A 12710-nucleotide genomic window follows, 5' to 3' on the forward strand; every position below is an offset into this window, starting at 1 on the left:
TCTCTCTGTCTCACACACACACACACACACGCAAATGGATTCTGTCCTTGGTCTTTTGTTTCCACTTGCATTGCCTTTCTCTCTCTTTATTTCTCTCATCGCTTCTTTGCCCCCTTTTCAATCCCAGTCTGTTTAAATGTGCTCCATAATGCTTTTCCTTGCTGTGGAAAGTAATTATCTCTTTTCTCCGCCAGATTTCATAATCTACAATGATTACAGGAGTATTAAATAGTCTTACAATTCCCAGATTATAATCTAATTACCAAGTATGCCAAGTATGATCCACTCACTGCAAGCAATAGAGCAAAAACAGCAACTAGGTCAATGTAGAGTGAAGCTACTCAAATTTTAATTCATGTTCAACAAATTTGTAGTGTAACTGCAGCTGTGGTTGTTTTACATTTCCTCATAAAAGCTGTCAGAAGAAACTAACTGAACTGTTTGCAATTAAAAATTTGCAATACACTCAATGGACCTCATTCACTAATATCTTAAATATGTTTTCTTAGTTTTGTCCTTAAGAAAGGTTCTAAGAAAAGTCTATGACAGATTCATGGCATGTTGTTATACCACAGAACTGTTCACACTTTTGTGCTCTTGAGTGTGTGTAGACTGTGATCTTACACACACACTTAAAATTTCCAGATAAGAAAACACTGGTGAATGTCAGAATCTTCATGAAAACTGCATTAGTGGGTCTTAAGAAGAAATTTCTGAGAATGAATGAGGCCCAACATCCTTAAACTTGAGTAGGTTTGACGAAACCTAAAGTGTTATTTGATTTGTAAAATTTGTCCTAATTAGGTCGAAAGACATATGTACATAAATTCACACCTGAATTTTCCATATTTTGTTTCTACTGTAGTTCTCCACGCAAAAGTGACAGTGCTTAGTTTGGACAAACTGAAAAGATCCTCTTTATTACAATAATAATGAATGGGCGGTTTATTTCTGTTGCTTCCCCTGTGATACTGAAATTTAAACTTCCCTGGCTGCCTTAGAGAATGATATATGCATGTGGATGTATTTGAAGTGAAATTACAGGTGCACATGCTTGGCCCTTAGGGCAGACTGGAAAATATCATTGAACTCAGTGTGAATATGAATGAAGCACAAGGTAATCCAGGGTTTTTAAGTGAAAATGTGCCTGTGCATTGTGGAAACTTTAACTCTTAGAAGTGAAGCTATTTCTGTTTTTTGGGTATACTATTCCATGTATGAGTAGAATTTTCATATTAATTACTTACAATTGTATAGTTAAACTATGAATTATACATGTATTGGCATATTTTGGCTGTTACTTCTGACTTTTTCAGTATGTTTCCTATATATGTCAATAAATGACAAAAGCATGTCAAAAACAGAAAACAGAACTGTATGTAAAATTATAACTTTTCTTCAAATTCAGATAAAAAAATAATATCTCCTTTTCTACATACAGATATTAATACGGTCATTTTGTAGCTGTTGGAACAAAATCTTGTAAACATTTCAATCAAACTTAATTTACAAATATTTTATTTCTTGTCATTTTCGACCATTGTAGCATTTTGACCCAGTGTAAACAGCAACTGGTGTTCTCAAATTATGTTAAAATATGAATAAAGGTTTTAGTTTAAAAATTAAACATCATCAAAAGAACAAGATATTTATATGTTAAGGAATGGTACGTTTATACTCTATCAATCACAGCAGTTGGAAGCGTTTGAGCACAGTAAGACACTTTGCACTAAAATCGTCCAATAAGCTTTCACGACACAAAAACACAATGCTGCAAAGCTCTGTTGTGTGTCCTTCTAATTCTTTTCCTCTGTCTTGTCACTCTGGCTGCTATGCTGCATATTATATCACAGCACAGTTAAACTAGTGCTAACAAGTTGTAGAAACACTGGTATGTGCTCTTTGCATGAAGATACACATCAGGCAACACAGCCATCAACAGTATATGTATACTTGTGATAATCAAAGCCCTTTAAGAACTCAACGCAACTTCAAGCAGTGGATCTTTTTTAGCACAAATGGCAAAAAGGAAAGGCTCTGTGTGTTCTGCATACATATATCTGTGTGAGTATGCATGCATGAATTGAATGACTTACCAGCTTTGCCTCTGAGTGCATGGTAGGGACGTGGGGGGAGGAGCAGGAACTGCTGTGGGTAGGGCCTTGCATGCCCATCATGTTGGAGCCCATGGACATTTGTCTCTCCATCTGTGTGAACAGTAAAGCAGAACAACATGAACAGAGGACACATATAACACCTGTCAGTGCTTATCTCCTACCCATCTCAGTGAGGCTAATGTCACACATTTTCAGAATGCAGACAAAATTTTAATACTGAAATGGAATGGAGCTATAATTTTTGCAAAGCATGATGAAGGACAGGCCTCTATGAGATTTGCAAGTGTTTATATGTGTATATGTGTCTATATGAGTGTCCTGTATCAAAGCTGTACCATATTTGAAGGACATACCATGTTGTGATTTCACTGCTACATACTGCAAGCATAACACCTTGCAATATATTAAAGCACACAGATGAACCTTTGACATGACCTGGCTAAAACTCAGCGTGTATTATTTTTGATCAAGATTTACATTTGTTGGATCATGTGAATGTCTAGAGCTATTCGAAGACAAAAACTCTAACATCTGAGCTCATGATGCTCCTAGCATGCAAAAAAACAAGAACACTTAGAGAGTGATTTGCATGTTGTAGCTTTGTGTGGTATTAGTTTGACAAAGGCCAATACCACAATAACACTGTTTCTTTCATTTTACTTACTTTTGACAATCATTGTGTTGATGTCATTTTATATTTTTTAACCTGTAAATGATGTGCACATTTGAATCAAGCAAGTTCAATGCATCACTGACTGCATATTGTGTGTGTGTGCGTGTGTGTGTATGTGAGGGTGCATTTAGTGTGTTCTTGATTTCACAACACTTGAGCTATGTGAACAGACCAGCAGTCAAAGGGAAAATAGCACAGGAAGTCTGATGCTGCAGGGGTGTGAGGCACAAAATAGCACCTGGTCTTCTGGCTTTTGCACGAGCCTGAGGTGCATGATGTGGTCTGGTGGTGGTGTTGGGCAGCTTATGGGTGTGAACAGTTAACTGTGAGTCCACTAAGGGTGCATGCGTGTTTGTGTATGCGTGTGTGTGTGTGTGTGTGTGTGTATGTGTGTGTGTGTGTGTGTGTGGGGGGGGGGGAGATGCGGGGGGATGTGTGTGTGTGTGTTGCTTACTCTTGTAGGACGAAAATGTTCTGACTTTCTAGGAAAACCAAAGAAATGTTTAATTTTCATAAAGAATTTTTTGTTTGTGGAAGTTAAGATTAGGGTTTGAAAAAAAGTTTTATCATATATAGATAACAACATATATGAAATACATGTAAGACACATATATTTGTGTTCAGTGCTGTGCGAAAGTTAGAGACCATCCCCAACAAGAAATCAAGCTCCACTCTTGCTTCACAAGTGTTTCTGTCTGTTCTCCCATTGTGGAAACATAAATGAACCCTATGGGTCTGAAAGCATGTGTAGGTGTCAGGAAGCTGTTACTGAGAAAAGGAAATAAACAAAAAGAAAGAACTTTGGCCTGTACCACCGAAACTAGATGTCTGAGATGTGGTTTTAAGGACTGATGAGTCTAAATTTGTAATTGAGATAACTTAGATCGTGAGAAGCAGAAAATGCAACTAACTTCTAAGACTGAACTTTGGAGGAGTGGAAAAGAATATCCCTACAGATTTCTTCAAAAATGTAGTCTCCTGACAAGACTAAATACTGAAAAAAACCTCTTCTAAATAAGTTATTATGTTTAGTTGTTAAGGCTTCTGTGTATTTTCTGTTAAATGTATGTTCTGATTTTTCCTGATGCTAAAAAAAATGAATAACTTGTATTTAAAGGCTCTGACATTGTATTAATGTACATTTGTATGTGTGTCCTCCCTCCTTTTTGGTTCAACCCCCTCACAACCTCCTCTGGTCAACATTATCCTGGCCTGGGTGGCCTGTAGTAATGACTTGAGGAATATTTGGTATAAAAATATCTTCCCTGCACTGCACCCCTTTCCTGGGATGTCAGTCTTGGGCTGAAAAACTGTCCCGGTTTAATTCAATTAGCTCCAAGATTCTATCCTCCCCTTCTGTCAGAATGGGCTGTCTTCAATTACAATGAGAACATGTGTCATTAGAGCCATGATACAGGCACTTTCAGCACTTTCACACACAGACTCTCGCTCTAGCACTATATGTACATCCAACTTTTATTGACTTTACTAGAAAAGAATTAATATAGGAGGTGCTGGGGTAGAAATCTATACTCCAGGAGAGCTTCCTCTTAAAAACAGTCACTGATATGTGCTAGGCCCTGGGAAAAAGAGCCTCAAATCTTTTACAGCTTTCAAAAAAGACTGAGAGAATGGTATGTGTGTGTATACTTATATTTGTGCATGGAAGCTTAAATCATGCCATTTTAAGACTGAATTTTATTTTTACACACCAATGTCACTGTGTTTAGATTACAATATAGAGTATAAATCAGTAAAATGAAAAAAAAAATCACCTTCTGAATGAATAATATATTATAATTTGAACAATTAGATCACAAATGTAGTGATACTAATAGCTAGAATGAATGTGAGAAGCATCATATCTGTGTCACCTTGATATTAAGGAATGGAAGTTAGTGTGGCTTACATCTGCTAGTCAATCACATCTGCTACCTTCCAAATAGCATATCTCTACTAATACACTGGTTTCTAACACTTTTGGTTGAATTATACTGTAACACGTCTGACTGTGACAGACCATATGTGTCAATATGTAAATGTGGCTTTGTGTACATAGACTGATCTATGCTGCTGTTCAAATGTTCACCAGTCAAAATGTTAGAATCATAAAATGATTATAGTATGATGATATTTTGAAACTATGTAGGTTTGAAATTATGCAACTTCATAACTTAACCTTTAGTTAACAATTAATAAACAGTAGGAAGATGGATAAATGTTTTAGAAACTTTAAATGTGCCCAGAATGACACACTGAGTTAGAAATGATTCTAAAATGACAGAGAAAGTAGTACAACATGGTTTAACAAAACAAATATAAATGATTTAAAATTTATTATGGAAAGTAGCTTTCTGTAGGACGTAAAACACACATTATGCAGAAAAAAGCGCTGAATTGAACTTGCTTGATTCAAAAGTGCTGACCAAAACTTGAGGCAAATAACTTGGCAAAAATATAAACAGATAATTCTAGAATATCATATTGTAACATACAGCAGTACATACAGTTGCATGGAAAGGTATCGGCACCCCTGATCAAATAACAAAATTTTAAATAAGTTAAAATAAGTTAACAAATACACAAAAAAATATTTACTATGAAGAAAACTGATTTAAAAATAAGAAAATAAGAGGTAATTAAAAGGATCTGAAACCTCTGAAAACCCTGCCCTCATCGTTACATTAAAAACTCTCTGTCATTGCAAATGAAAGATAAAACAGATTCATTATAATTAAATGTTTTTTTTATTTTCTCATTTGAGCCAGTTGGCCCACTAACTTAACATATACTTAAATTATTCTAACTTCAACTAATGTTCAATGCTGTAGCCACATGTATAAGTTACTACTATATCTAACATTTTCATAGTTACAATCTTATTAACAACACTTTTAAATTCATCACTATGGTTAATAAGTAGCTACATACTCGCTCTTAGTATGAAGGAGCATTTCTCCTCTAATCTTATTTGACTGGTGCAAACTCTGCTGCAGCTGTAGTGGAGTAACAGGTAAACTATCCGGCATGCAACACATGCTTGGAAATTCAGAAAAGTAACAGTGACATGCAGAAACTGAAAAATTCTGTTTAAATTATACACAGGAATAACCTGTTAAAAACCAACAATTTTACAATGTACATTAACAGTAAGGAATGTTTTTGTCTGCTCCTGTAAAGTTACCATTTGGAGCAACATAGTTTTTTTGGACAGTGACGAATAACGATTGTTATTGTATATAAAACAAGAAAAATGACAATGAGAAGTGACATCCAAACTACTGAATGGTAATGTGAGTGAATGTGCATTTGTGTACTAACGGGCATGAGCACAGCGGAGGATCCCTGCATGGTGGGGTCTGGCAGTGTGCCAGGCATGGAGGCAGGCAGAGGCTGTCGCTGTCTGTTTCTCAAGTGCAGCAGCGATGACAGAGAACCAGGGACTGGGCTGAAACAGAGACAGACAGACAGACAGACAGATGTACAGAGGTGTGAAATGATGCTACAAAAGACATATTTATTGTCACTCTTAATAGATGCCAATGATGTAAACTTCCGTTAACGTAAGGGAATTTAGGCCATATTTTCACAGTAAGTGCGAGTTCCCATTTTTGTTGGCCTTTCTAAGAAGTCACTCCCTCCACTTCCACTCCCTCACTTTGTCACAATCCTCTGTCTAGCAACTTCTCATTCAACTGTAAGCTGTGATGATAAATATTGATTTCCACTGTAGTGTCTTGGAGACAGCACTGTTGCTTTAACCCACACTTAGAAGCTACACATTTAATATGAGTAATAATATCAAAGTATGTTTTGCTGTCAACTGCAATTCTTGAGGTCTCTCCTCAATTCTTAAGGTCTTAGATTGTTGATTGTTTAGAGGTAGCCTACCACTCCCTATCTTTAGCTTTAGTGGTTTGTGGTTTGAGGTGCTAAAAATGATATGATATTTATGATACATCATTCTGCTCCACTGTTTCCTCATAACATGGTCTCCACACGTATGAGAACGTTTCGGAATATCCATTCATTTACATAATGCATATTACAGGCACACGCACAATGCACAGAAAACACACCGTTATTTTTTTTCCTACTCTCATATGTTTCTATTCTTACATATACAGTACCGTGCAAAAATTTTAGGCATCTGAGAAAACATGTAAAGCAGTAAGGATCTGGTGAGTTTTCAAACAAACACTACTGAGTACAAATAAACAAATAAACTATGCACTGTGTTTTTAAGAATCTGAGCACATTTACTTAAACATCTCCAAATCTCTCCTTGATGAAGACCAGTGTTATGTGTGTTATGTGTGTACCAGTGTTATCATCCAGTATCCGGTTTTTAATCCTTCATTAATTGAATCAGGTGTGCTGCTGATGGAGCTGAACAAATCTATGCAATGACTGGAAAACATCAAGGGAAAATCTGGAAACTAATTTTGTTTTTCTGACTAGCTCAATGTATGTGTTAACTGGAGTTAATTTCACTTAGAAGAAAACAAATGAACAAACAAAAGAAAAACAAAACAAAACATGTAATTTGACACGTAAGCCTAGCCCAAAAGCCTATGTCTACCCTAGAACCAATTCATTAATAATACTTATTTGATTATTTTGGGTTAAAAGGAACTTTATCTCAAGACAGCCAACAAAATTTAAAACCACATTCTTAAAAATAAAGTTGCCAAAAAGAGTTCTTTAGAGCAATGCTACAGAATATCCACTTTTGATTCCCTATTAGAAAAGTTTGGGTCTTTAAAGAACAACTTTGCGATCTGCGAATGTGAAGAACTTTCTAAATGTTTAAAGAATTTCCACATAATAAAGGTTCAATGACAGTTGATATTTTTCCCTAGAACCACATGTCCAAGCCATAAACAATTTAGGATTCTTTATTTTTCACAAGTGAAGGGATGTACATCTTCTAGGCTATCATCAAGCAAATTCTGTATATAATCCAAAAATCCAAACAAACTTGGACTGCTATTATGCACTTTTAATGTAATTTCATTTTTTAAACTATAGCAGGTTGGCCCCAATCCCTTTCCTACATGCAATTAAACAGCTGTGGGCACATGCTCTCCATACAATCAGCACAATATGCTGAGAAGACACACTTCAGGCCTCAGAAATTTAGTTTTTAATCTGATCCTACAGATATGTTAATATGTAATAGAGCATGACCTCAGATTGCTAGCATCTTTCTTTCGCTTTCTTCCTGACTGGCAGACCATTCCACTTAGTTCCCCACATCAATAAGCCACTCAAAGTAGGCTTCTGCACAGCCTATACTTTCGAGTCAATCACATCGAATTCTGGCATGTCTTGCCCTGCTTAAGCTGCACTATAGAGCACAGGCGCTCAGATGATGTCATTTAAGCAACTGCCATCAATTATTTGGCTGGTAAAACCAAAGCTTTACAGCTGCCCTGCTACAGGCAATACAATTACAGTTCATTAGGCAACAGGCTTTGTGGATGCTTAGATTTTAGCATGCATGCTAATTTTATAACAGGAATGTGTTTAGCAAGCCTAAATAATCAATGTCTGGAGATGGCAAACGTCATTAAGTCCAGAGGAGAGAGATGACGGACAGCAGAGCGGAGGAGGGTGAGGGGCAAAAGAGGGAAACTTTCCTCACCTGAACAAATACATGTATTTATACAGGCTAAATGGCAGCAATTGCACTGCTGACGTGCACACACACGTACATGCATGCATATACACACATAGCCATTAGCATTCTGACATATTGTCATTTGTGTCCAGCACTCCAATCCATCACAATCCATGCTAGGGCCCCTCACAAACTTGTATGACATGCTAACTACATGATTGAAACAGCTCCCCTCTTCTTTCTGCCTCCCTCCCTCTCTCTCTCTCTCTCTCTCTCTCTCTCTCTCCCTCTCTCTCTCTCTCTCTCTCTCTCACAGAATGGACACAGAATTTGAACTTCAATTGAACACACTTTTAGTCATATTTTAGCCATATTTTGGCCACATATTTGTCTGCACAAACATGTACCTCACCAGTGTCTGAAAGTACTAGCCTGCACCTCGCCAAAGACTATGCATTCTTAAGTAACCCACACTAATGAATATTATGCAATGTAAAAATTCAAAAATAGGTCAACATTAAATTTTAGGCCAATCTTCTGCATAGCTTTTATTTACAAAAGTTCTCCTTATTTATAGAACTGAATGTAATGCGAGCAGTGTTCTTTTTATCTGGTGTGGCCACCCGATTTTTCATGTGATCGAAAGTAAACTGAAACAACAGAAGCAACAACGAAGGAGCTCTGGTTTATGCAAAGAGTCACAGACAGTCATTCTGGTTAGCTTTTTTTTGGACACCACATGATGATTCTGTGCACCATTACTAGCTCACCCTATTGCCATGATTGGTAGTCCAGCAAGAAGGGTAACCGAATTCAGCAAATGTTATGGTACACCTTAACAAAATGCATGGTCGCACACTGTAGTGCACTGCCCACTGGAAAATGCCATTACTTAAGTCTACAAAATACAGTTTAAGTTGCAATCACTCAGAATAAACAGTGAATGTGGCTGCCCACTTATAAGCTGACATTGCTTGTATTTGGGTTGGATTCTTCCTCATTTGTTTCCTAAGTTTTATCATTGTCTGATCATCACCCGCAGATTGTGATAGGTGTGAAGGCTCTGACCGCAGAGAGCTGAGGCATTACCAGGTTTCATATTCACAATCTCTTGGCTCCTGATGATCAGGCAGTTGGATATCTGTGAGACAGGTAACTGTTCTTTGTATTAGTACATACAGTGCTCTTTATCTGGGCATGAGCAACTATTCAAGCATAGGTCACACTGCTCTGAGTTAATTCACCTTTTCATTCCTTCTTGAACACTGTGTGGCTCCTGAGTGGTGCAACTCTCTAACTGCCAACTCATCAAGAGATCATGAGTATGAATCCTGGTGACACCACCGTCCTCCATGGGCAGAAGTCTGAGAGCAGGAAGACCTCATCTTCCCCAGGCTGTGGGCACTGTGTGAATTTGTACAAAACTTTTGACTAAAGTAAGTTAAGAAAATTAAAAAAGGTTCTACAGAATTTAACTTAATACTTCAAGTCTGACCCTATTTTTCGCTAGTAGGTGTAAGGCAAACTAAACTTTGCAATACTGTAATGAAGTACGTGGAATTCAGCAGCAGAGTAACTAGCATTAGCATTACACTGGCAGAAACCAGCAGTATAACTCAGTTTAACTTGACTCTGGGCCTCAACCAGGGCAACATAGTGCTGAAAAAAACAAGGTTGGCCAGTTAGCTAGCCATAGGGTGGAGAGAATGAGAGAAAAAGAAAGGGGGGAGGTTTCAAGGGGTGAGAGAGAAAGAGATTTAGAGACAGCTCTCCACGGGCCCGTCTCTGTGCTTATGAAGGCGCCCAGGGCAGGAAGGCCTCCTAATTGCAGCTGAGCTTGGCTGCAGAGAAAGAAAGCAGCTTTTGAAGCTGTACAGGTCCTGCTGTCAGCACCACTCACCTGCTCCAGAGAGAGCCAGGGGGAGGAGAGACACAGACACAAACTATTTAACACACACTGAGAAGTTCTCCTTGAAAGCCCTAGAAAAAGGGAGCCTATGCATTTGTGTGTTGGTGTAGGTGTGTACTGTATGTCCAAAATGACAGAGTGCAGATTTGCGGGATTGTAATCAGAGGCCTGGTGGCGCTAAACACATATAGACACTGCAGTCATGACCCTTGCTGCTCAGATTAGACATACAGCCTCCTCACTTGAATTGACATCACTCTCATTTCTTTCTTTATATTTCCCTATGTTCTCATCCCCTCCAATGTAGTCTTTTCTTTTCCTTATCCAAGTCATGGACTCAGTACATGGCCAAAAGTATGTGAACACCATTTTTAGTCACCAACAGGTACATAAAACCCAAGCCATACAATCTCTATAGACAATCATTGGCAGTAGAACGAGTCATTCGAAGAGTGTATTGATGTGTCATTGTCACAGGACGCCCCACCTTCCTAAGTTAGACAAATTTCTGTATAGCTAGAGCTGCTCCAGTCAACTGTAAGTGCTGTTATTTTGAAGTGTAAATGTCTAGGAGCACTATCAACTCAACTGTAAAGCTCACAGGATGGACTGTCGAATGATGAAGTATGGAGCATGTAAAATTACTTGGTCTTCTGTTGCAAGACTCAATACAGTGTTCCAAACTGGACGCAACATCAGCACAAGTTCTACACCCGTTTGTTTTTTTTCCTAAGACTATACATCTAAGCCAAGAAATCTTTAATTTTAGAAGTGTATATGATCTAGTCTAATTTTTAATACACACAGTACAGTTTTCAGGTACATGTAATAAAACAATCTCAACATATATTGGCATTTATGAGTCAGACTAATCAGTATGGAACACAGAAGTAATTTTCTGAGCTTCTGACATGATCTTCAGGATTGTACTGTAGGCACTGACATTGGTACCATCTGCTGTGTAAAGCTTCCTGAAGGTCTCTGCATGTATGTAAACTAAAAGGAGCACATGCAGCCAGATCTCAAGGCTCAAACTCAGTGACTTCAACACTAGCAGCCTGGCTGCAGGCCACAGTGAGAGAGAAGAAGAGAGAGGGAGAGAGAGAGGCACAGTCAGCCCACTGACTCATATCCTTCCCTCCTTCCCTCCTTCTAGCAATGATGTAATGCTCTTGGCTTCTTGCCCTCCCCCCCACCCCCTGCTTGCCTGCCTGCCTGCCTGCCTGCCTGCCTGCCCCTCTCTCTCTCTCTCTCTCTCTCTCTCTCTCTCTCTCTCTCTCATTCCCTTTTTTCTCTCTTTCTTCAATTGAAGCTCTTTGCACTCTTTTGCTACTCTCTGCATTCTCTGCTCTCTCTCACTATCTCTCTCTCTCTCTCTCTCTCTCTCTCTCTCTCTCCATGTTGTGTTGGTGAGGTCAGCGCTAACTCGAGCAGACACGGCAGCAGCTAGTGGTGCAAGAAACTTTTCTCTTTTCCCTTTTTTTCACTCTGTGTGAATGTAACCAAAACAGCCCCGGGCCTGCTTCCAGCCGCTGGGAGACGGTGGTGCGGTCTCCACGGCAACGGGCCTAAACAGCCAGAGAAACAGAGAGAGTCCAAACAGCTTGCAGCTGCCTGGTGCTCCAAGTAAACACAGCACAGGACCTGCTCCTGATTTACCACTTTAATAACACAGAGAGAGAGAGAGAGAGAGAGAGAGAGAGAGAGAGAGAGGTTGTGATATAAAGGGGAGAGTATGGGTAAAGAGAATGCCACAATTTCTGCAACTGGTAGAGTGTTGAGGGTGGGGAGGGCTTGGGGAGGCATCATGAGAATCTGATCAAATAAATCAAGTCCTAATGTTTTGTGAGAGAGTCTGAGCCTTATTAAATGCGCTGACAATTAGTGAGTAAAGGTGCTGGTGGTGGTGGGGGGTACTCCTGGCGTATTTTTGTCCTGGAGCTTGACGAGTTACAGTTAAAGCTGTGCATGTGTGAAAGGAGACTGAAGAGCCACACATATTTTAGTATTAGCCACACTTAGTATTTCACCTAAATAAAAGTGATGAACTGACTGAACTGACCTATTGATCCTCTATCACATATGTTCTTTTGCAACAGTTGCTAGGTAGGACAATCTTTACAGAACACTTTGCAAAAATCCCTTTTAACCTAATGAGAATTCGTAAATTTGTCAATGTCATTTCCAACTTGACTAGTTTTAATCAGAAACAACAATGTAGTCCAGCTTGGCAGCATAGCATTTTAATCTCAAAGCTAAAACAAAGTTTCTGCAATGGAAACTTATGGAAAAACACATTTGTGAGTAACAAACAGGTAGAAAAATGTACTTGATTCAAATGTATATAATATTCCCCATTTAAATACACACCATTAAACAACATTTTGT

At 38.5% G+C, this 12710-nt stretch overlaps 1 protein-coding gene across 3 annotated transcripts in view; it reads right to left on the reverse strand.

Annotated features, from left to right (window-relative positions):
- Positions 1-12710, reverse strand: part of creb5b (cAMP responsive element binding protein 5b) — a 92580-nt gene that overhangs the window by 34544 nt on the left and 45326 nt on the right. For all 3 annotated transcript variants that reach the window (XM_017721079.2, XM_037537168.1, XM_017721080.2), the window contains 2 exons: positions 6112-6238; positions 2097-2207 (listed from right to left, as the gene is read on the reverse strand). In XM_017721079.2, coding sequence (XP_017576568.1) covers positions 2097-2207; positions 6112-6238 — 238 coding nt within the window. The remainder of the gene's footprint in view (positions 1-2096; positions 2208-6111; positions 6239-12710) is intronic.

Source organism: Pygocentrus nattereri, chromosome 3, assembly GCF_015220715.1.
Source record: "Pygocentrus nattereri isolate fPygNat1 chromosome 3, fPygNat1.pri, whole genome shotgun sequence".
NCBI lineage: Eukaryota > Metazoa > Chordata > Actinopteri > Characiformes > Serrasalmidae > Pygocentrus > Pygocentrus nattereri.